Source organism: Labrus mixtus, chromosome 5 (assembly GCF_963584025.1).
Source record: "Labrus mixtus chromosome 5, fLabMix1.1, whole genome shotgun sequence".
In the NCBI taxonomy this organism is placed as follows: domain Eukaryota; kingdom Metazoa; phylum Chordata; class Actinopteri; order Labriformes; family Labridae; genus Labrus; species Labrus mixtus.
Genome location: NC_083616.1, coordinates 1,837,161 through 1,863,439, shown reverse-complemented (window position 1 = coordinate 1,863,439; position 26,279 = coordinate 1,837,161). Strand labels below are relative to the sequence as shown.

Sequence of the window (26,279 nt, the reverse complement as noted above, 5' to 3'; positions counted from 1 at the left end):
ATGGAGCTACCGGACAGCGTGGGGCACGAGGGGACGGAGATCGAGGGATCGGCCACCATAGCCGCCTTCATAAACACCAGCTCAGATGGTGCACCAAATGTCACCAACGTGACATTTTTCCCCTACTACGCGCACTCTTTGTACATCGCCACTGGCTACATCGTGGCCTACTTTTTCATCTTCCTGCTGTGCATGGTGGGCAACATCCTGGTGTGTCTGATCGTGCTGGAAAACCGGCACATGCGCACGGTCACCAACCTCTTCATCCTCAACCTGGCGATCAGCGACCTTCTGGTGGGCATCTTCTGCATCCCGACAACGCTGGTGGACAACCTGATCACAGGTAGGCGCCACAATGACGATCACCTCTGTGTGGCAAACGGGTCAACTCACCATGAGATGTGATGAAAAGCAAATATCCTTAAAATAGTGCATGATTGTGCTTTACAGTCACTGATTTACATCCCCCCCCCCCTTTGTCAACAATGGCTTTGTGGTCTAAGGTGATTAGCGACGGCAATGTTTGTTTCTCATCAGTAAATAGCTGGCTACTTCTGTGCAGTCACCTCGTTAACATGAAATGATTCGCTGCATATCGGGGGAAGTGATTGAGGGGAGCAGACGGTTTGTGTTAATTGAGCCGTTGCTTGGTGTTCATGATACTGTGCAGACAATAAGGATGCCTCGCCTCGTCCCTCATGGGGACGTCCCTTTCTTTTCGTTAATGGAATTGTTTTGGCTCTTTGCGGCTTAATTATTCATTGGCAGGATGTTTCTGTCACAGCTTTTGTTTCGGACTTGTGGCTTGTACTGGTTTGCCGACAGCCTTGCAGACAAAACTCGTAACTCTCAGGGGGGCCGGTTTACATGGCTCTCACTACTTTTAACACAGCAGCAAGACTTTTATTTTGCTATTTTATTTGCTTTAACAACTAGTGCACTAAGTAACATGTAGCCTTCCACTCGGGAGTGGGACAGGCAATGGACTTCCTATTTTGCACAAAACTTTTCCTACACACCATTTTTTGCATGGTGTGAAACTACTTTTGTTGTGTTTTGTTGAGCTGTGCTCTTGCCTCACACACCTCCTAATTTCTTCCGCATCGTTAGCCATTTTCCTGCAGGTGCAATTAACTCTGGATCCATAAATGTCCGTATTTAAATAAATATCCCACGTTCAAATCCTCCATTGACAGATCAGAAAATCCTAATATAAAGAGATTGAAGCCTGTAACCATGACAACCAGCTACCCCCAATACTCATGACATTTTATTCGGCACCAAAAAGGCCTTACAAAACTGAGAAGAAGGCAAAGGTACAAGACTGGTCATGATCATCTTCTGGAGCCCAAGAATTACCCATCCCACAATGCATTGCAAATGCACCGCTTCTTCTTCAATGTAACTTTAGTCACATGTAGTTCATGTTTATACTGTTAATACACGTGTTTTAGTATGTTGTAGTTTGAGTTTTTGAATACATAAACTACATTCATTGCATCATAACAAGGTTAGTTTCAACTAAGTAGGCAAACTACTAAACTAGATTAGCGAAACTATCCGTTCGTATACAGTCACCGAGAGGTGGGAAACATTGCCATGGTAACAGCAAGCTCCACCAATCAGAGACGTCGCTGTTACACTCTATGATCGTAGGTACTGTAGTTCTTTTCCCCCGATATCATGAATAAACCATGTTGTTCTTAAAACGACAAACTTGTGTCTCTTACAGGAGTGTAAACCATTGTTTCACACTCAGGTAGCTCGTGGTCAGTCTACCTGTGACGGTTATGACATCATGACTAATAATCAAATCCATTATGGAGGAAATGAACAGCATTTTTACTTCCTGAACCAACCCGTTAGGCACTATATGTCAGCTTGTTAGTGTTCAGTTATTGTTGGCTCTGTTACCCGGCAACCTCCTCATCAACGAGTGGGATGCACAGTCTGTTTATTCGCTGAGCTCTGGGTATGTTTTTGTTGTTGATGTCTGTCACACTGCCAGTTCCTTGTCCACTATGTCAGCCTCTGTTTCTTGCTGTCTTTCTCCTTCAAATGCAGGATGATTATACTTCTCAGTCAGGCATGACTCACTTTGACTTCTTGGAACTGTAGAGGCCTCAGAAAGGCTGTGAAGAGAGCGTTAGTATTTACTCATTTAAAAGTTACAGAGTCTCAGAGCTCCTCAAAACATATGTTTGAAGTTTCTAAATCCACTCTGATCCTGTATTTGATGCCTATAAACCCCAAGAACAAACACCTAGCTGTGGGAGTGTCTCCCACCTGGAGGAGGAGTTACTGCCCTTTGTGATGTCATGAAGGGAAAATCTCCAAACGGCCTGTTTGAGCACACATTTTCTGAAAAGTGGAGCAGGCAAAAGACGAGAGAGGATGGACTTTTCTCATCATTGGGGGGTTTGTAGACAGACTAGAGACACATATTAGAATTAGAGGAACATGGTGAAGAGGATTTTAGATAACATATACTCCAGTCTATGGTGGGAGATGTGTTCTTGTTTACCCGTTCAGTAAATGCTCTTCCATTAGCTCCCCTAAATATTTATGAACCTAAACAAGCCCACACAAACACACAATATTGTCTTTCACCATTCATCGAGTATGAGCGAGTCAGGCAGAGGCGTTTATCCGACATCAAGGCTGAACTATCTGCATTAGAGAGCATTCATTTACATTTCAAATCTGCAGACGTATGCTCCATCTGCTCAAGCAAAAGCCCTTTGAGTTCGGTTATAAGGCCGTCAGCTGCTTGTCAGACAGTTAAAAGGCGAGCAGGCAGACAGGGAAATACATAACATGTATTTTTCTACTGGGGAAATAATGACAGCTGATTAATGGTGGATGTGTCAGCCATCTGTACACCTCTGAGTCTAAAGCCACTGAGGTTGACTTTGCAGACTTTGCAGACTTTCTTGACGTTCCAGTTCCTTGTGAAGCTGCCAGGCACGAAATGGACTTCGACTTTCCACTGGAAGAAATCAAAGCCGCCATATGCTCATGTCCTAATGGCAAGGCTGGCGGCCGGGACGTCTTTGATGTAGAGTTTTTTAAACGCTGTCATAGACATGTTACCCCTCTTTTACGCTCTCTTTTATGTACAATAAATTGGTCTCTTAATGACAGAACCTTTCCAGAAACAATGTACAATGCTCACATCTGTCCACATCTGAAAAAAGATAGGGATAAAAACCTCACTTCCTATCGCCCTCGTACTGCTGGAAATCTCTATAAGATCGAGTCCACCAATTGCCTAGAACAGTGGTTCTACCACTGGTGGTACGCGGGCTCCCTGTGGTGGTACGCAAAGAAATCTCCACAATATTAAAAAAAAAAACCCGTTCAGCATAAAACGACATTTTTTATTTTTTTTGACATACTCTTATCTGTCTTGTATCTATTGGGTTATATTTAAATCAAATGTGTTTTCCCCTCTAAATTAATCTAGTTTTTGCAACAAACAACTTTAATCTGCTCAATTTTTGCTCGCGCACACAGACATAAACAACAACAGGAGTACGCCTCGCATTTTGAAAATATACTAGGACTATATACTGCTGTCTTAACACTAGGACCACCAACATTCTAGACCCCCAAGCGCCGTAGCCGTCTTTCAGAGGCCATATGCAAATGAAAGTGTTTGTGCTCAGAAGCACACAAATAATGCATTTTTTTGATGAAGTTAAATACAACTTACTTTTATCTACAAACCAAATAGACTATCAGCATAAAGCAGGATTGGTAACCTTTTAAATGTCGCATGTCAATTTACAATATCTGTCGGCTTTTTTAGAGCGCCGTTTTTTACTGCTGCTCCACGTCTCCCGTTTCTAAAACACATTCTACAAAAATGAAACAGACATAACTTTTAGTCTATTATATTGTTGGATATATTAGGATATGCATTTTAATAAAAACACTGCAAAAAAAGAGATAAACACTGATGCTCCTCCTCCTCTCTGCAACTGGGTTTGTTTCCCCGACATAGAGGAAATCATTGACCAAAAACAACAACAACAAAAACACGGCTATCTATGGGCATGACAAACTATATAACCTACAAAAATAACTGCAGAACTCCATAAGAGATGAAACGGCGAACAAACAAACAGATGAACAAATGAACGATCAGCACCTCGCACAGCGCCGCGGCACGTCATGCACAAACCTGCGGCAAAAGTGCTCAACCTTTACGGTGCACTTCCCACTCTCAGGGTGCTTGCACCCCTTGCAGGAGACAATGGTCATATTCTTCTTGCAGTGCGTGTTTGTCTGACACTGCCTCCTTCTCAGCTCTTGTGGATGCTGTGGCTCAGTGGGCACCGACGTCACACAGGCTGACACGCAGGTGTTCCTCTCTCTGTTCCTTTGCCGGCTCAAGAATGAGCATGTATCTATCTGTCTATGGTCTCTATCTATCTATTTGTATATGCTATCTATCTGTCGCTCTTAAATTCCTGCGCATATATATGAAGTCTATAAATAGAAACAATAACTAATAAAAAATAAAACGACGCACGAAAACAATCCAGGGAAATGTATCATTTTCAACTGCTGTCAATATGAAGGCGGCGGCGGTTAGAGGTATAAATGCTGTGTTTTATTATATATGTTTTATTTTAGTTACACATAGGCTTCAGAAAACATACAGGACACATATTTAAGAAAAGTAATTGGATGAGAGGCTCGTAGTTTTTATTAAAAAAAAGTTATTTATATTATAAAAATCCAAACCGTCCAGCAGACGGTCTTGGTGGTTCTAGTGTTAACGCTCCTCAGGAGTCGAGAGGGAATTTTTTTTAAAAGACAGTTTTGCTATGTTGAACACAGAGACTTATAATACAGAGGCTCTGTTTGCACACTCTTAGAAATTCCCCCTGTAAAAAAACGGTAAACAACTGGCAGTAGGGTTGCCAGGAAGTTACTGTAAAATTAACGGTATATTGCTGTTGCTGAAATTTACAGTTTACTACTGTTTTATAAATACAGCAAAAAGCTGTGATTTTAAACCTCAACAGGAACATACTGTTGAAAAGATTAGCAGTTTATTACCGTTTATTTACAATTCTTCGTAAGAGGTATATTTGCAGATTTTTACTGTGAATTCTAGCAAAATACTACACCTTGCTGTTAATTCATTTCCTTCGAGCAAAATTGACACAATATATTTATTTTTCTAAACCTAGTGATTTGATAAATTACTCCTTGCATGTCATGTTATAAACACCATGTTTTAATGTGATAAATAAACATAGCCTTTGAAACTGCAACTTAAAATGTTAAGACAAATAATAAAACTTCAAAGTGTCTTCTCAAACCATGTCTGTCTTTATTGAAATTGACAAACTTAAAAAACGTTTTTGTAAATAGAAAGAAATAAAAGAAATTACCCTTACGAACATGAAAGTTAGGTTAAATAGGCAATAATTTAAAAAATAAAAATACTTACACAAATATTTACTTTAAGGCATCTAACAGAGGCCAATTCCAAAGCAATTTATATAAAGTGCAAAACATTTAAATTCAAGTATCAGCAACAACGAGCCGTTATCTTAGTAAGTAAAGAAGTGCTTCCACAGAGGCTGCCATGTTTTATATCTATGGGTTTTCAGTTGGATGCAGTCTGCAACCTCACAGCATCCACAGCATTTTCCATCCAACTGAAAACCCATAGATATAAAACATGGCAGCCTCTGTGGAAGAGGACCCACTCCCTATATGCAGATATAAAGGGCTCTTTTTAAAGTAACGAAAACACAATGATTCACATGGTATTATACACTAAAACAGACTTATGAATACTATATTGCACTTCTGCCATGTCTGTACCGCAATGTGCCAGCACAGCTTACACACTGCACCTTTAGGTATGTATTAAGTATCACTGCTGTCGTGCCAAAACCTTCTGCAAAAAGGTCAACTTTTCAAGGTTTAACAAAAACTGCCAAATTTTCAATTTGTTATATTGGGTTTTTAATGAGTTTGATGGTTCTTAGGATCATCAAACTTTCTCATAACATAGAGAATAACTTAAAACTTCAATTCTACTCAAAACACTAAAATAACAAAACAAAAAAGTTGGTTTAGGCCTGACAACAGCAGTCTGCTTCAAGTGTTGCTGTCTAAGAACATTATAACACAAACAATAAATATCAATATCAAAATGTGGTTGTAAAAAAAATTGTATCAACTATAAACTTAAGTATCTCCAACAAGTAAATTGACACGACAAAATGTATGGCCCTTCAAAGAGTTCCAGAGAGTTGAAAGATTTAAGTCTTTTTTAGTGCAATTTTCATTCATTTTCAGGTTTTATTAAGACCTAAGAACTATTTAACTCATTATATTAGTCAAATTATCGACTTCAACTTCAAAAAGTATGACTTCATCTCTTCACATCAAAAAGTTTGGACAGCTCTTTAACTCTAACTGACTTAAAAGTGGAGCCAGCCAAGAGAACATCAACTAGGCTATGTGCTATGAAAGGGGTTCATGAAGTAAGGATGCTTCAGAGGAACCATTTAGCCTACTGAGGTTTGCCCGATTTGACTTAGATCTGGGTGTTCATACTGCAGTCATCTCTCTGTTTCTCAAGTTTCCCAGCATAATTACATTGCATTTAAATTATTGACGCTCCGTACTGTTATTGTGTATGTGTGTGTGTGTGTGTGTGTGTGTGTGTGTGTGTGTGTGTGTGTGTATGTGTGTATGTGTGTCTGTGTGTGTGTGTGTGCGTGTGTGTGTGTGTGTGTGTGTCTCTGTCTGCGTGTGTGTCACTGACTACATGAAGTCCCATTCGAAGTCCATTTGTCTTTTTAGGAGACTTGAGACCGGAGGGCTGACAGAAGCTCTCTTTTTGACCTTCCCTTTGCCCCGTGCAGCCTTTGTTCCCCACTCAGGATTGATCCCGATGAACTGCCTGAAAAACAAGAGTGTGTGTTCAGAGTTGGTGCTGATAAAAATATTGCACTGTAATTATATACATGTTTAATTGAACTTCTTGCTAATTTGTTCTTTAGTTTTCTTGATATTCCATATTGTAGTTGATTTACTGAACCCCGCCGGGGTATGAATTGAATTGTGGTTATTAAATTGAGTCTGAACCAAATCGTGGATATGGAGAATCGTTACTCTCCTACATACAAATGTTACTGTTTAAAACTTCGTTGAAGAAAATAAGCATGTCAATAGGCTCAGGGGTGAGATGTGAGCGCAGTCTGGTTACAGTCAGTCCAGGGGCAGAAAACAGCTGCTCTGAAGTAACTGAAGTTGCAATGTGCAGAGGTTTGCCAGACTTTGATACCAAGGTCTGATAAATCAAATTTCATGTGATTGACGAAAGTCTTAAACATCATAATTGATCATCAATTAATCATTCCCATCCCTAATTTAAGCATCTAACCTTTGAATGAACTCCAGGGTGGCTGCCGCACCATCGTCATACTGTAGATTAAATATATAAAATGTGGAAAAGAGAGCAGCTAGCCCGGATACGAAAGATTATGTGCCCCTCGATGCTGATCATCCAGCCGTGAATGCAGCGACCTGGTGGTTCGCCTGAAACTTGACAAAAAAAAACACACAGAGCAACCACGCTCTTAATCAACCTCTTATTTAGCTTAAGCAAACACACTCTTCTAATTGTGGAAACAGGATAGGAGACACTGTATGCAGTGAGGGGCTTAGCCCTTAGTTTAGGCTATAACAGTAGTGAGCTGATCGCAAAAGATGAAAAAGGAAACGACTCGAGATGACACAAGAGGTAAAATACCTTCTGCTGTCACATCATTTGTCTTAATTGTCTAAATTGGTATAAATACTTGACCCGAGTTTGAGCGAGAGGAAAGACATCTAGAGCTAATGCGGTCAGAGGATGAAATAGGACTAACACAATAACAGTTTTTTAATGTGTTTTGAAGTGATGAAATGTTAAGAAAAACACTTGGTGAATTACAAGAAACACTTTGGTGGCTCATCTAAACATAAAAAGAATAAGAATATTTCATACATACCACGGAGTATCAGTCGAGGAGTTGCGGGAAGTGGGAGGGTTCTCTCCATATCAGCTGCTGTGGCTGATTCCTAGGATTCCTAGGACAGTTCAAATTGTAAATAATTTTATGATTGGTAGTTTGAAAATAAGTTATACAGTATGACAAGGACAAAATAAACAGAAGCAAAAAATGCAAAAATTATTCTCTATATTGTATTATTGATACTATTATCAGTGTGTCCGTTTTTGAATAAAGAAAGAGGAGGCCTGTATTGCTTTTCAGGGCAATCTTTGGCATCATAAAGAATAATAAACAGAAAAAGTAACTTACATTTGCAATTAGGATCAACCCTTCTGAATGCTCAGAGAAGTGAGCTATCAAAAGCTGGATCACACAGAACGACAGCTCAAGGTTTGGACCAGGTTACGGTCACATGCCGATCTACCCTTAGTTACTTAGCGCCCATCTGTCAATCATGTCAGCTATATGCGCCTAACTATGGATAACACATATCGTTCACACAATCCAAACAGAGCCATTAAAAAAACATTCAGCCCTGTACACTGTGTGCCTGTGATGACAATAACTAATCAGACATATTCGGTTTTATTTACAAGGCTATGAACAACACACACAATAAATGCTGCAAGAACGGCCTTTTTGGAGGTTGCCGCTTTTTATTAATATGTCTCAACTCATTGCAGACCCATATAACAACCCCTACCAACGTTTGAAATGACAAGATAATGTTTTGTGGGGTTTTCCCATTTAGCAATTGTTAAGATCAAGCTAATGTTAGCTGGCAAATAATTTACTCACTGTGTGTGCCTGCAGTGTTTGTGTGTCATTTCAAACTCTAGCTAATACTAATCTTACAAATGACTTCAAACTTAGTAAGTGATGGTTTTTGTCTATTCTAACTAGCAAAGCAGTAAGGCACTCACCTGTTTATTGTCAGGATGGAGATGGATGACAGTCTGGCAAAGCCAACTCCACTGTCCTTTCAACCATGTGGTCTCAGCTTCTTTTTCCCAAAATGCATTGCAAAAAATACGAGAAATTACTGTTTTCTTTCCTTCACGCAATAATACAGTAAAATATTGTTATAAACCGTTATAATACAGGGTTGTCCTGTATTTAAACATAACAGGATTTTACCGTTGAAAATTCCTTGTAAATTTACAGCAATTCGTTAGAATGCACGGAGCCTGCGGAGCACGCGCCTGCACTCTCATAAGCGCTCTCTCTTTCTCTCTCGTGCAGCAGCAGTTTTATGAATAAATTAAAAATTAAATAAGAAGAGGTTTGAAATATACTTGGGCCCAGGTATCGTCTTTGTGTGGGAAACACTGGAGATTAAATATTCTCAAACAGGTTGTTGGTATAAAGTTGTCATTTTTTTTGTGCTGCACTTTTTTTTGATTTGGGTAAATGTCAGAGTTGTGTTAGTTTAAGTGTCAGTTCTAGCGCTAACCCTTAGTAGTCCAATAGTGTGGCTGCCAACAGTCAATAATAAATAACCTCCTGTGTAAAATGTGTGTAGAAATAGGCCTACAGTGTATTTTAACATCTACCATAATGGTGGAACTTGGAGAGCCAAATATTTTTGGAGGTGGTACGCAGTCTAAAAAGTTTGAGAACCACTGAGCTAGAATATTGTGTAGCACATTAGACTACATCGTCGGCCTGTGCGCAGAAGACGTTGTACTGATTAAGTCAGATTTAAGAACATCCATAGCCCCTCTTCTCGATTTGATAAAGAACTTTGGAAATCTCTCTGGGTTCATTATCAATTTGTTTGCCTCTCTCTGATGGCCTCGACTCTAACATTCATGACAATCTAACCTTTAGGAAGGCTAATTTTACATATCTAGCAATTCAAATTGATAGAAGCCCAAAGCTTATTTTTTAAACTTAAAGGAGCAGTATGTAACTCTGACCCCTAGTGTTTAAAGTGGGTACTGCAGTCTAAATTCTAAACATTGTAGAGAGCTGTCCCCCCCCTCCTCTCTGGAGTCGATGCTCACACAGGTCACCATGTGGTGAACACTGAAGCTTCAGTGTTTATCCAGCTCTGCATGGGTCTGTAAACCTTTCTGTGTTCTAACCTCTCTCCATTTTTCAAAAACATCTCCAATATTGATCCTAGTTTGAGCACGTTTCTGCTCGTGGAGCTTATTAGAAACATGCAGAGGCTTTTTAGGTCGAGTACAATCACTTCTATCTGAACCACTTCTCTTGCCCGCTTCCATCACTGCAACACCTGTTGACCTGATAACTGCTCTCATATCTGGTAAACTGAGGGGCGTCCAAAACGGCCGTGTGGGTGTGTCTTAAAAGCGCCTACCTTCTCTGGTCCAAACAAATCCAGAACATTGAGGAGCAGAATCTAAAGTTAGAAGGAGGACATACTGGCTGCTGTATTGTTGTCAGAGAAGCCAGCACTTCAACATAGCATGTTTCCTTAATGTCTGATCATATAGGAAGATCACTTTATCATTTCACTCACTACACATCTCACTGATTGGACCTTTCATTATTTACATTTAGTTATCTAAACCCTATGATAGAAAAATGGAAACTCCTCCCTCTTTCTCTTATAGGTCGTGGTAATATAATAAAGACGACTGTACTCCTTAAATGTATCTTTCTTTTTCTAAATATATTCCATTTCCTTCATGTCTTCCTTCTTCCATTATAATACCCTTTAACCCAACCAACAGAAGGTGGACTGTGCATTTCTGTTTTCCTACATTAATATTGGTCCTGCATTGCCAGAGCATCGATTTTCTGGAACCAGGTTCCAGCGTTGGCAGGACAGAAGAACACCATCTTCCCCAGCTGGCCATCACTGGAGTGCAACAACTCTCCAACGTCCACTTTATTTATTTTAATTACTATTCAAGACACGACAGACACACAAACGGAAACATCAAAAAAACAGATAGAAATCCACAGCTGGACTGAAATACAGGTTCTTCAATCACACTGAGCCTGTGTGCATTGAATAAATAAAGTGCTGTGCAGTTAAATAAATAGTTACAACAAATAAACAAGAAAAAAATATATAAAATATATTTAGAAATACAATCTAAAATTGTAATCTGAAAACCAGTCTAACCCCCCCCCCCCCCACACACACACACACATAAGAAAATACACAGGCAGCAAGCTGTTTCAATGGCTGCAGGGATAAAAGAAGCACATCATGATTTGGCTCCAGGCAATCTGTAACGACCGCCAGAAGGAAGACAAATAGAGGTTAAAGATCACGACCGTTATGGATTAGTTGAGCCTTATTAAAGATTTCCTGCAGCTGAGCTTGCTGCACACTGATCACCTCGCTTACTTCTTTGCTCGCCTCTTTTTACTGGAAACCAAACTACATGGTGGCAGTATGTGAGGACAGAATCTATAAAACACAGATACAACAAAGTCATTAGGACACCATGAACATCTTCTTTTAGAAAATACAGTCAGTGCTGCACCGATGTAGTTCAAACTGAGACAGATATTGACAACGTTTCCCAAGTTTTAACATTCAGGAAAACTCTCAACATCCATGTCTTTAATGGCGGTGAACTAACACCGGGCTGTGAAAATCAATGATCATGTCTTTAGTTTTAGGTTTAAGGATGCACTTTTAATAGCAATGCACAGTCGTGAAGAAGTGGAGTCAAGAGAGCATTTTCACAGTCTTTAAGGATAACTCCCAATTTCCACATACTCGTCCGTCAGCACCATGCACTACGCCGTAGTTCGCTGCCACTCTAGTCAATCATTGTGTTTCCACAGCGGGCGCTTTGGTTCGTCTCAGGATCGTGACACCAGAAATGCGCCGATTGGGGTTAAGACATACAGTAGGCGTTATGCAAATGTTTTTTTTTCAATGATAGAAAGTTTTTAAAAAGTTGCATAAAAAAAAATTCTATTGTTTTAAAGGGGGGAGGAATGTAATCAATGACAGGAATAAGAAGGGTTCCTCTTAGTCTGCTTTATCTTTTCTGTTTTCCTGAGTTGCACACAGAGTGTGGGCTGTGCCTCCTTTCAATGACAAAACATCATGTGAAATGTTGGCACCAGAAATAGATGTGGGGGCCAAGAGAGGCCATGTGGTAGGGTAGGTAGTATCGGCAATGTCAATACCTGGAGCTCGCATCAACGGAGCCTGGGTCTGTTGAAGATAGCGATACTGTTTGGGCTGTGATGGCCATGTGGTAAAGTTGGTAAGATATAGAAGCTCTGAGTGTGGGTATGGGACGCCAGAGTTAACTGTCCAGCCTCCCAGAGGTGTTTGGGACTAATTGGGCGATACACCTGTGGAGGGAGGTTCACACTTGACATCCTCAATGCTTTTTCACTACCTGGAGCCCGCTTCAACAGAGCCTGAGTCTGTTGAAGTAGACAATGCTGTTTGTGCTGTGATGGTCCTGGTGTGTCATGGGACTAATTGGACTCAACACCGATGAAGGGAGGCTCCCACTTGACAACCCCGGTGATGTCCTGTCTCTGGCTGCCTATCGGTCTTCACAGTTGAGTTGTGGGGGGCCAAGAGGGGCCATGTGGTAGGGTAGCTAGTATCGGCTTCGTCACTACCTGGAGCTTGCATGTACAAGGCCTGGGTCTGTTGACGGTAGCAATGCTGTTTTTGTTGCCATGGCAACTAATGGCCATAGAGTAGGTTGTATGTAACATATCAGTAGGATATAGGTGCATGACTGGAGTAAGGGGTGTCTTCACTTATACTTTCATTAGGGCTCAAGTATCTGGTGTTTGTATCAAACAAGACTCAGGTGAAGCCAGCAACTGAGAGAGGACCCGTATGGAAGAGGTTACCGGACTCGACAGACCACCCACTGCCATGAACTCTTCTTTCCAGATCCAACTAAATGCAGTTGGACTTATTTGGTTGTTGTTGCATTTTGTCTCTTTCTGTCTGACCTGAATAGATTTACATATATTGTATTGTATGTTAGTTTATGGAGGACGAGACCTGACAAAAGTATAAATAAATAAATAAATAAATAAATGTATAAATAAATAAATAAATAAATAAATAAATAAATACATAAATAAATAAATAAATAAATAAATACTGGAATAAATAAATAAAAGAATGAATAAATAAATAAATGCGTGAATGAATAAATAAAAACTGGTAAATAAATGGGACATAAATAATTAAATGTCTTAAATGTATTTCTACATTTATTTATTTCCGCATTTATTTATTTCTACATTTATTTATTTCCACATTGATTTATTTCTACATGTATTTATTTCCACATTTATTCATTTCTACATTTATTTATTTCCATATTTATTTATTTCTACATTTATTTATTTCCACATTTACTAATTTCTACATTTATTTATTTCTACATTTATTTATTTCCATATTTATTTATTTCTACATTTATTTATTTCCACATTTCCACATTTACTAATTTCTACATTTATTTATTTCCATATTTATTCATTTCTACATTTATTTATTTCCACATTTCTACATTTATTTTTTTTCAATTTATTTTTGTGCCCGTATGCTAATGAGGTAGGAGGGACTAAGGTCTGTCTCATTCAGGATTGGTTTCACTCCGATCACCACCTGTATCACAGTGTGAACTAAAGTCTGCCCTAGTGTTAAAGATTCACCCCGCCACCCATCGTAGTGCGCGTTCTGCCCGCTCGCCTCATAGACTGTAAATATTACGTTCACCTGCCTGGGAGCTGGAGTCTGACGTCACTTTCCTGTGCCGTCCACTTTGCCATTTCGTTTTCGAGTTGGTTTGAATTATGATCACTTTTTAGCATGGCAAGTTTGAATTATGTCATACAAAATGCATACATAGAGAGTAAAAGTATAATGCAAACTGGATGACTGACTATTCATTTTAAATATAGGTCAAATAATGCACCTATATTCTGAAAATTAAAACGCGTTTCTGTGACTGTATTTTCATTTTAAAATTAGCTTTTTCGTTTGAATTTTGATCACTAATCGCTTCCATAGTCAGCAACTTCCCGCAGCAGGTCTGCCAGCGGTCTCCTGGTTGAAGCCATGCTAGTCTGCTGCTTAATGTCAACAGGAAGTCTCGCTAGGAATAGATCTAACTGGATCGCTCAGTTGACCAATCCTGAATGAGACTGACCTTAGTCCCTCCTACCTCATTAGCATACGGACACAGAAATGTAGAAATAAATAAATGTAGAAATGAGTAAATGTGTAAATAAATAAATGTAGAAATAAATAAATGTGGAAATAAATAAATGTAGAAATAAATAAATATGGAAATAAATACATGTAGAAATAAATAAATGTAGAAATAAATAAATGTAGAAATACATTTAAAACATTTAATTATTTATGTCCCATTTATTTACCAGTTTTTATTTATTTATTCACGCATTTAATTATTTATTCATTCTTTTATTTATTTATTCCAGTATTTATTCATACATTTATTTATTTATTCATTTATACCTTTGTCAGATCTCGTCCTCCATATTAGTTTGGTAGTTTGTATACACCAGTGGTTCCCAAACCATTTTATTTACCATTGACCAGTTGAGCTGAACTGTGAGTGACGGAGCTGATTAATGAACAGTGCAGTGTTCCTGATCTACCATGTCGCACCCTTTGATAAGCTCACAATTCTACTTTTCTTTGTGAATATGACGCTGTGATTGAATGAGATGATTGCTCACACCTGAACTGGGTCAAATTAGCTTTGAAATCATTAGCTCATCATCGTCTCATGTAATGCCACAGCGTTCAAGTGCAGCTAACAATTCATTCTTGAGCCAAAGTATCAGCTTGAGCCGCCAATGTGAGGGACAATGTGCCATGAAAGCCTATAGATTTTAGATTTCCTGACTGGAATTCATCAGACAAGATCAATCAGACTTCATTCAACAAAGGAGTGGGTTAGAAGTTGTTTTCTTCCCCAACTGAGAACAGAACTGACAAGGTTGGCATGGTTATTTCTGCAAATAGGAAGAAGACAAATACTGTCAAATACCATCACAGCCCAGCAGAGACATACAGACGCTCACTGTCCACACTGCATCTGTTAAATATTTACTTCTCTGCTCTGTGAATTTCAGTTTCCCCTTGTAAACATGCGGTGCTTTTATTTTGAAGGTGGATGAACTGACTCAAATCACAACATAATAAAGTTTTTCTCCGGTGTTAACACAAGTCAAAGCTCAACATTACAGTCACTGATGGGGATATTATTCATGCATCGTTGTCTCAATTTACTAAAACAAGCTAACGAGCTCTGTTGTAAAACCAAATAATCCTAGATTACGAAAGAGCAGTTGTTGGAGCCAAACTGTTTGTTATTTCTTGCCATTATATTTTCCATTGTGTGTGTGTTTGTGTTTGTTTGTGTGTGTGTGTGTGTGTGGGGGGGGGGTTATCTTGCCAGATCTTCCTGTGGTGTGAGGTGTGTTAACTGGGGATGCTGTGCTTAAATAGTGCCACTCAATAATGTTGACATTATTTAGAAATTGTATCAATACACAGATTGAGATATCCCCCCCCCCCCAAAAAAACCTGTGGACTTGGTTTATTGGTTTGAGCTGAGCATTCGTCTGAAACAGCTTCCACTTTCATCCCACATGTGACTTTTGTAGACCACATTGGTTTTGTTAAAAGTGGCCACTGCAGCAGCAGTTAAATATAAACTAAACTCTAAACATCCAAAAATATAACCAATAATGAGACAGCAGCAGACCCTGGTTTGATGTCAATTGTAAACTTGATCAAACATTTTCCAGAGAGCGTTGGAAACATAAATGAAAACGCTTCTCTCTCTGCACGAGTTCAGATTGCCTGAGAGTTCTTGGAAAAGGCTTCAATACGTCTGCTGATACATCAAAAAATTTAAAAAAATAGCTCCAATCAGTGTACCTTAGCAACCGGCAACAACAACAACGCTGCTCAGAATGAATGTCTGGGATGGATTGAAATTACTAGTATTTTCAGTGATGAATCAGTGATGTACTGTTATTTAAGAACTTACTTCTTGATCTGCAAAACAAGTTCACTGTTAGAACATGGTCAGATAAGTCGTAGCATTATCAGTTAATCTGTACAGACCAATCGTTTAAAGTTTACATATTACCCTCTATTAACCTCTATCAGGAACAAAACCTCACACCACAAGAACAGTTTCTTCCCCTCTGCTGTCTGCCTTATCAGTAATGTCCCTCTCCCTCCCCCTCCCCCACATAACAGAGACTCTCATCCAGCCCCACAGTCTGAGAAAATTTTGTGCCAACGGACTATGTGGGAATTGTCAGTAAGGCCATGCAAATCCTGTCCCTTTACTTGTTAAAACTGATGTATCATGTGTTGCAGAGCAATTCAAATAACTCCTTCTCAACCTGTGTGGCAGCTGAGATTTTAGGATGGGACCTGCCTGACAAAATGTGTTAAAGGTCACTTTTTATGCACTGTTTCTCTAACACTAGTAGCCAGCTGTGTGTGAATAGGATTACTTCATACTGATGGGCACTGTGCACAGCGTCCTCTGCCATCAGAGGATACATAATGGATGTATGTAACATATAGTGTAAAAGTGCTTTGAATAGTGTTAGGACTAAAAAAAATCCCCATATAAGAATGATCCATTTAACATTCACCATTTATAGAGATACATTAAAGATAACAGCTGTCATTACAGACACAGCCAGTACAGTATTATTGGAGTTGGCATTCATGTTAAACAACAAAATAATAATAGAAGAAATTACTAAGCTGCACTTAAATACAACTCAGAAAATAAATGATGAACTGCCATTAAATGGACACAGGAACCTGCATAAGCCTCTTCTTCTTCTTCTGTGGTTTTAGAAGCTGCATGCTTCCAAAGTTTTGTATTACCACCAGGGTTTAATTTGCTTAATTTGCACCAAATCCAAAACTGTTCCTGCTTGACCAGCATGAAGTCGTCTTCTCTAAAATGTTCTGTTGGCATCCGGAGCATGGTCAATGAACATCGATGACACGGCGCACTTTTCTGAAAAGTTAAAACAATTCAACTGAAAATTTGTCGGGCGCAGCGCTTTTTAAAAAGGTGTCATCCTTTTTTCCTTTCTCCATAAGGTTGTATGTAAAAAAAGGAGCTGGCAGTTGAAAAAAGAAGTCAAGTATGAACTTAGTCTCTCGATAACTCACTGAATGGACGTCTTCTGATAAGTGGGAAACATGACACTTGGTGAATGTCTAATCGATGTTTGTTTATTTTTGCTGTCATTTTATGTCAAGTACACCGACGTCCCTTAGTTTGTTATGAGTTGAAGTGGCTGCCTGCTGGCTTCCTCTCTTACTATCCTCACTGTATGGATCGGGCACTTTACATAGCAGCGTCTGCCATCAGTGTGTGAATGTGGTGTAAAAATGTAGATATGACATTTTGAGTAGACAGAAGACTAGACGTTACACAAGTCCATCGTCAAAAATTCAGCTGCTTCCTTAAGAGAAATAAAAAAATCTCTAGAAAAACACATCCACATGTAAACAGGAAGGAACACACTAATGCAAGACAACACAACGTATACTGCACAAGAGCTGCAAAAAACACAGCATGAGCGATAAGATAAGAAAGGAAAGACAACATAAAAACATAAAGGAACAACATGACAAAAAAGCCTACCAATTAGTCTGCACAAAAGAAACAGACTTTAAAGGAAGAATATACAACTTTTTTATCCAGCAGATACCAAAACAACTCGCGCTGCATTGTTGTGTTAGCATGCTAATGCTAGCTATCTTTATTATGCTCGTATCTTCACACTGCATGTAAATTTACCTGAAATGAGCGTGATCTAGAAACACAGTTAAGCAGTGAGTACAGTATGTTATTCTTCTTTTCTCTAGTCCCTCAATTAAACAACTTTTATACGTGAGGGGAGGAGTCAGCCGGCCGTCCTGGCGATGTAAACAAACTGAAGATAGGACTCTGAAAACTCTGAAAACATCACAGACAGTGGGACTCGGGTGTTACACCCACTGTAGACAGTCATGACTCACAGAGTTATTTTCAGAGGATATACTTGATTTCTATTACATTGAAGTGTGAAAAATGGCATATTCAGCCTTTAACAAACAAGCAGATGAACTCAAACAAAGATTTAAAGAACGGGGCTACAATGATGTCTGGGTTTAAGCAGCCAGAGATAGGTACGACAGGTTAACTCAAGATGAGTGCCTTATTAAAAAAGTAAAGAATCCTAAAGGTAACAGCCCTAAGTGTTTTTTTTTTTAAAGTACTCTCCTATGGGAAAAGATTTTGAAAACACAATCAATAAACACTGGCATATATAAATTGCGACCCTGTGCTAAAAGGTGTTTTCAAGGACGCGCACCAAAAGCCCCTCCAGTCTGAGACAGATGCTGGTGAAGTCAGATCTCACCCCAATAAGAAGACCACTTTCCTGGACCCTCCACAAGAATAGAATAGACTTTATTGTCATTGCACAAGAGTACAACGAAATTTACTGTGCCATGCCTGAAATATAAAAATATAAATATATAGAATAAAAACAAATATATACATATACACACATGTATATATATACAGATAGCTGCACTTCTTCATGTGCAGCTATCTGAGTGAAATGTGAATAGAAATAGTAACAGTACAGTATGTTCTTTGCTGATATGAGGATTTAATACAATTTGCACAAATTATGTTATGCAGTGATTGCTCGCTGTGGAACGTGGCGCGCACAGAGTATGTGGAAATTGGCTGTTGCTCCCGCTGCTTGGTCATGTCATCACTGTTATCTGTACATTAATATCTTTACATGTAAAGTAATACTTTGTTTAATGATGTTAATAATAATACATATTTAGATTTTTTTTCCGTCAGCCTTCTGTGCAGATTATCCTCCCAACATGAATCTTTGTGACGCTGAACATGAATGCACGCAGCGTTAGCAAAACATCTTTTCGTCGCTGCTGTTTTTTTCACACACAATGGCTCATAACATTCGATAAGATTGTGTTATGAGCCATTGTGGGGGGGGGGAACATTTTTTTTCTTTCGTTAAACAATGTAGCTATTTTCTAAAGGAGAACGAGGGTATGGTTAAAGGACATGACGCGTTACTACGGCAACCATGTTGTTCTTTACGTCGTTGCATTTATTATTAGCAGTTGAAGTGGCCTCTCTCTCTTTCTCTCCTCCCCTCTCTCTCTCTCTCTCTCTCCTCCCCCCCTCTCTCTCTCCCTCTGCCTGCTGAACACCTGATTGCAATAAGCACTCAGGTAGGAGAAGGGGATTCAGAGAGGCAGGGTGTGCAGAGTGCTTTCTGTCACTCACACACACACACACACACACACATAAAGGCTCTGTGCAGGAAGGTGATGAGCTCTTTGCTCTCCTGTGTTTTTCTTTAACCCCCCCACTCCAACGTTAGATATATTTTCCCTACTCGTGCATGTTGTGTTATTTTATATAAAGTTTGGTGGAGGGGTTAAGTTGAAACAGTGTTGTATTTTTCATTTGGTTAAGTTTGCTTTCACTTTGTCGGGGGTAAAAAAAAAAAAAGAGTCAAATGTTGTGTACCGTAGCCAGCCGTCACTAGTTGGGGCTGTAGCTGCGTTCATGTGGTGTCTTACAAATCGGAAAAACAAGTTTACGAGTTTGAAAATGCATACGAACATATGCTAAAGTCAGAGCAAGTCGGAACCTCTGGAAATAATTAGGGGCCCGAATTGCCGACATACTCGTCATCAAAATGGGGGTCAAAAGATGTTATGTTATAGCAATGAGTATATATGGTCTTTTACCTGCTCTTTTGTAGTGTCTCGAGATAACACTTGTTATGAGTTGATGCTATACAAATAAAAATTGATTGATTGATTGATTGATTGATTGATCAACCTATTGCACATATAACTTGTAACAGAGACATTACAAACATCTGCTTCGTAGCATCCACGCTATTCTGAACTAGAAAATCGTAAACACACTGAAGGTTGAAGAACGACTTCCCAACTCGTAAACTGTGAACATCTGAGGAGCACCTGAATGCAGCATGTAGCTCCGGTCAGTAGCTGCTGCCATCTGGCCTAATGCTGCACCATGAACTGAAAGTAAACAACAGGTCAGTGGAAGAATAGCATCCTGCAGTGTAGCGCAGTTTGGCAGAATATTAATCTATAAAATGGAGATAAAGTTATATGTAGGCTGTGTCAGGTTAGACTGGCATGTCAACCGGAGCGATGTGTAACTACACTTAGCACAGGCATGAAAACGTTAACCTGTAAGAAGGACTGAAGGCTGGTGCTGTTAGCAATGCTAACGTTAGCCACACTCTGCAGACATTGTTAACAGACGCCTCAATTCAACCTACAACTGTATTTTGGTTCGCTTCAAACAGCTCAGGTGTGAATGCACCCCTTAGTTTGGGCTAGAGATACCCAGTTATCCTATTTTTGGCTTTCTTATTTTCTGTAGGTTGGGTTTTTTCTTCTTTAAGGCCGAGGAGCCGAGAGTGACGGCCCATAGCCAGGTTAGCTTGACACAGTTCTAAAACTAACTGGAAGCCAATGGAAAGAAGCTAAGATTGGGGTATGGGATCTCTTCTGTAAAAACCAGTAAGAAGCCGAGCTGTTGCATTCTGAACCAGTTGGAGGTGGGAGAGTGATTTGTAGTTAATTCAGGAAAGGAGGGAGTTGCAGTAATTCAGTCTGGTGAAGATGAACTGTGGAGGATTTTTTAAAGGTCTGATTGTGATATCAATTGGTTTGATTTTGGAGATGATGCAAAGATGGAAGGAGCATGCCTGTTAGATTTTTCTCTTAGATTTCTGGCAGATGGTTTCACGTTTGTGGATAAGGTACCAAGGCTTGCCAAGGATTTGAACAGGATTTTGACTTATGTAGATGAAGAAAGTTTTATGGCATCCAACAGTACACGTCATTGAGACAGTCTCTGACAGCAGCTTGGCTTCTAGGATTCCCTGCATGTCGTCTACATATCAATAAAAGGAGAACAAAGGGCGCTAAATTATTTGGCCAAGTTGCAGCATGTCAATTTAAAACAAAATTGGACCTAGAACAGAACCTTGCGGTACACCGACTGTATCCCCACCCAATAATTAAGAAGATCAATAAAAATAGAATGATCAACTATATTAAAATCTGCACTAAAGTCTAAAAGAATCTAAATTGCGCCCTCCCCCCCATCTGCTGCCCAAAGTAGGTCATTAGTTACCTTGAGGAGCGCCGTCTCTGCTGTGCAAAGCTCTGAAACTAGACTGACATGTCTCAAAGAGCTTATTGTGAGACATTCAAGTTGTGTAGCAACACCTTTTCTGAAGATTTGGATAAAAATTGAAGTTTTGATATCGGCCTGAAATGATTAAAATAAGATGGATCGAGGTTAGGTTTCATTAAAGGAGGTTGGACCACCGAGCCCTCCCGTGGAGTAGTGACCGCACATCACCAGTCCCTCCGGGTAATAAGGGGCGAGGCCGAGTCGAGTGGCGGTCAGCCAGGGAAGAGTGGCGGTGGAGGCAGACGATGGTGATCGGGGCACCAGGATTGCAAGAAGGATATATGTTTTGACTGTGCAGCGGCCATGGAAACAAAACCCTCTAACACTCGATCCAATTTTATTTTATTTTTTCCCCCTTTGTTTGTCTGCTGTCTTTATCTCTCTTTTGTTTTTTTTCGATTATGGATGAACGTGATCCCTCTCTCCGGGATATTTGTTGGTTGTTGATGTAACCACAACATGAACAATGATGATGAACAATAAAAAATGGATCACAAAAAAGTCGATTGAAACCGTAAATGAAGAGTGTAGTTGTCTCACAAATAATGTTCTACAAAAATGAAAAACCACCAGACAGAACATTTTATTATCCAGTCAGACGCCTCACGTTTAAATTGTTTAAATATTCATTACAGCAGCAGAACACAATTTGTCAGCGTCCAGACTCCAATCTCAGGTGTGATGGGATTATATCTCTGAGCCCTCAGTCGGAGCCTGCAGGTGGAAAGAAAAGGGAGCTTAAAGGCAAAACAATTAACTCAAAATTAATGAATGTTTTCAATCTGCCCAGGAAAAATGTGTTCATTCAGTTTTTTTTATCATGTTTATTTTGTACTCCTCAAAGCGCCACCTTTAGCCTGGTTCATATTCTCCTGGTAGTTTTTATTTTGTCAGGGTCTAAAGTACGGTGAAGGGAACATGACGTTATTAGGGCATCTCCGCAGTCCTCAGGAAGATAACTGGCATCTCTCCTGCTACCAGAGCATTTTCAGGGACTTAAACCGACGACCCTCTAGTTTCCATCCCAAGTCCCTACAGACTGAGCTACTGCCGCTGAATAACACAGAAGGTTCATCCTGGGCTGGTTGGTATTTGTTTAGAGATGACTCATCAGACCGTCTGCAGGAGGGGGCTCCGTTTCCCATTAAGTTCGCTCACATGGAAGAAAGAGTCTGATTATGAGTCAACAATGAGTCCATCACAGATGTGTTCAGACTTTATTACGGTGCAGAGTAACCCAGTGAGATGTATTAGAATATGCTGCATGATGTCTCTCTTTCATCCCTATCGCATTTTGTTCATCACAACATATTCATATTTGGTGAGGCCGTCGTGTTAAAGGTCCATGTTAGTCAAACAAACTCCAAATACATTCCAAGAGGCGTAAATTGTAAAAACAGCAAAACAACACATTCATGTCTGTGACTGAATTCTTCAACAAATTGTAGTTTAATTTGGGAGAAAGTCTTCAGACTCAAAGTCACAGGCAGATGGTGCGGGTCCGTAAATGGTGAATTGACCAGACCAAGACTTACCTGAGACCAGAGTGCTCCAAGACAGAGAGAAGACCAAGACATTTAGGGATCGAGACCGAGTCAAGACCAATACCAAGGCGGGGCAAGATGGAGACCAGTCTGGAGACCAAGACCGATTTTGAGTACTACAAGACTAGTCTTATCTAATCCATTCATACATATAAATAATTGGTCAAAGAAGCAGCGGGGTTAAGGGTCTTCCCCAAGGACACATCGGACATGTAGCTGCAGGAGCTGGGGAACAAACCCTCAACCTTCCAGTTTAGAGACGACGACTACAAACTGAGCCACAGCTCAGGGAAGGCCTTCCAAAACGGCTGTGTGGGGGGGTGTCTTAAAAGCGCCTATCTTCTCTGGTCCAAACAAATCCAGAGCATTCAGGAGCAGAATCTAAAGTTAGAAGGAGGACATACTGGCTGCTGCATTGTTGTCAGAGAAGCCAGCACTTCAACATAGCATGTTTCATTAATGTCTGATCATATAGTAAGATACCTTTATCATTTCACTCTCTACACATCTTACTGGTTGGTCCTATGGAATGTCTCTTTATTCTGTTTGTTGTTTTGTTGGTAGGAAATCCTGCTCGTGTGCTCTTCTTTCTGTATTCTGTAATGCATCAGCATGTCGACTGTGTTCTGTGTTTTCAGTCAGGTAATCACGGTCATGCTGAGGTAATGAGTACCCCAGGGCTCGCTCTCTTTACAGCCCGCTTTGGAACAAGGAAGGTTTAATTTCATGAGATTAGATATAAAGAGAGGTCTCACTAATGCTCTGCCCTTTCAGGGTCGGTGTTCATTGATTTCAGTTGTTCTCACTGTGCTATTCGATTTCCCCATCATGTCGTGCTGTAGCTATTTGACGTTGCCAGTGGGAAATGAATGGGTGCGGGGCTGTAGTATGTTTGAAGCCTCCATCGTCGTTCTCCCATATGTAACTCCTGAAAATGAAAATAGATATTTTCAGGAGGACTGCCTCTGAAAACCTCGCCCTATAGACTATCTCTGTTGGACAGGAGGGGGGGCGGGGGATGTCCCGAGGCCAAACAGGATTTAAAAAGTGGTGGATGAAGCAGCAGAGTCCGCTATACGACGCTATGATGAGACCGTTTGTCTTCATATCAATGCTACGTGTAGTTCAACAGAATCACAATCTGAAGAGTTAAAATTCAAATGTGGCTGAATGTGGATGAAACCAACTAGAAACAGTGTTGTGCAGTAAATATAACTGTTAAGGCCTCGTGGCCACCTAGCATTTTTTTTTTTCTGAGCGTTCGCAACCGAAAAGCGGCCGCATAGCGAAAAAGTGCAGGGTCCGGCGTCTTTTTTTCTGAGCTCTCTGGCTTTTTTGCGCGGTCACTCCGAGCACTCAAGTTGAAAATCTTTCAACTTTTCAGAAAGGCTCTTTTCCAAATGTACGATATTCCCCGTAGTTTTAGACGCCTACCACATCCTCCTCGCTCCGTGTCTGATCGGGAAATAAACGATCTCAAATATAAAACATGCAGTAAAAAGTAACAGAGCAGTGTCAGCCGTTGTCAACAGACTGTTGTCATAGAGACAGGTCGGACTTGCAGCGCTTTTCTTCTCAGAGCACAAACACTTCATGCAAACACTCCTGAGTGCACAGCCAGCACTTTTCTCATCGGAAAGAACGGCAGGTGGACACGGGGCCTAAGACAATCCTTCTCATATTATCGATATATGCGAATAATGAATTAAAATCTCCTTCAATTAATGCGACCACGTCACAGGAGTCACTCTGTCATGACCTTGAGTAACTCTGTGTTGTCTCTCTTCTTCAACAGGTTGGCCCTTTTCCAACACGGTGTGCAAGATGAGCGGCTTCGTGCAGGGAGTGTCCGTCTCCGCTTCGGTCTTCACTCTGGTGGCGATCGCTGTCGAAAGGTGAGTTACTCTGTGGTGTGATCGTTAGTCCTCTTTATCAGCTAAGACTGGTGCTCGGAAACATTCAGAACAATCATTCAGCCCTCAGAAAACCAACCATGGAAGAGTTTGATCTGTGACCCGATGACCCTGATGAACGCCACAAGCCGAACCGCGTCGGTTTAATTTGTTAATAAAGTTGATCCTCATACTACAAAGTGTGGCTGGTGTTCCCCCGCCAGCCTCTATGTCATCCTTATTGTTTTTATTTAGAGGTGGTGGAATTTACAAACTGTGCGTTTAAGTCCTGTAATAGTAGATATTTGATCCTGACATCGAACTTCCCTGAGCTACACCAGCAGACTGGTTGAAAACACTAACAACTGGAGATTACAGCTACTATCACATTAACTTTTAGCAAGCTTTACTGTTTATCTACAAGAAATGTCAAATCTTTCCTGGTTCAAAGCACTAAATGATACCATCCAGTTAATCGTAAAATGTATTCAAAGTCATGACAACGCTGTACTTGTCTTTATCTCTTCCAGGTTTCGCTGCATCGTGTACCCTCTTAAACCCAAGCCAACTGTGCTTGTTGCCAAGGCGGTCATCGTGTTGATCTGGGTGCTGGCGGTGGCGATCATGTGTCCTGCTGCGGTGGCGCTGACCGTGGAGAAAGTCCCTTTTCACTTCTTGGTGCACGACGACGACTTCAACCACACGTATCCCCTGTACACCTGCTACGAGAACTTCTCCTACCCTCAGATGACAAAGGTCTACACGGCCGTCCTGTTCACTCACATCTACCTGGTGCCCCTCAGCCTCATCAGTCTGATGTACGGCAGCATCGGAGTCAAGCTGTGGTCGTCCGTGCTGGCCAACAGAGAGCCGCAGGTGGCCAATGCCACCGTCCAGGTGGTGGGGAGGAGAAGAGGTCAGCAAATAATATCCAAGAAAAAGATCAAGGTGATAAAGATGCTCATCCTGGTGGCTTTGCTGTTCATGCTCTCCTGGTTGCCACTCTGGACCCTCATGATGATGACGGACTACGCAGGTTTGGACAGGGACCAGCTGGAACTTCTGACCAGCTACATCTTCCCTTTTGCCCACTGGCTGGCTTTTGCCAACTCCAGCGTCAACCCCATCATCTACGGGTACTACAACGAGAACTTCAAGAGGGGCTTCCAGGCTATGTGCCAGTCCAGGCCCATTTGCTGCCTCCTGCAGTGCCACCTGTGGAGGAAGATGGCAAGGTGGGGCAGGAAGGACCGGTCTGTCGACACACAGTGTGGAGCCACTGACTTCAGAGACGCCATTGGCAATCACAACCACCTTGGGTTGGGGCTGAGAAATCGAGTCCACAACGACGACAAGTTGTGTGACGTGGCAGAGCAGAACCGGGGGGGCAGGGTGCGCTGTGTGGTGGTCCATTCAGAGAGAAGTGTTTCGGATCGAGGTTTAGAAATGGCAAATATTCACAAGAAAAGCACTACAGGAGAGGAGATGGCCAGCACAAGATCAGGAGGGGGGTTTGAGGCGTGGGATAACTGA

General features: G+C 40.6%; 1 protein-coding gene and 1 long non-coding RNA gene across 2 annotated transcripts; one reads left to right on the top strand and one right to left on the bottom strand.

Moving 5' to 3' along the window:
• Window positions 1–26,279, top strand: npffr1l2 (neuropeptide FF receptor 1 like 2). Its single transcript, XM_061037271.1, has 3 exons — window positions 1–343; window positions 24,650–24,749; window positions 25,277–26,279. The coding sequence occupies exons 1-3, from the start codon at window positions 1–3 to the stop codon at window positions 26,277–26,279; spliced, it is 1,446 nt and encodes a 481-aa protein (XP_060893254.1).
• Window positions 6,673–8,433, bottom strand: LOC132974950 (uncharacterized). Its single transcript, XR_009673164.1, has 3 exons — window positions 8,343–8,433; window positions 7,421–7,581; window positions 6,673–6,937 (listed from the first exon to the last, which is right to left on the bottom strand). It is a non-coding gene; the product is annotated as an uncharacterized LOC132974950 (long non-coding RNA).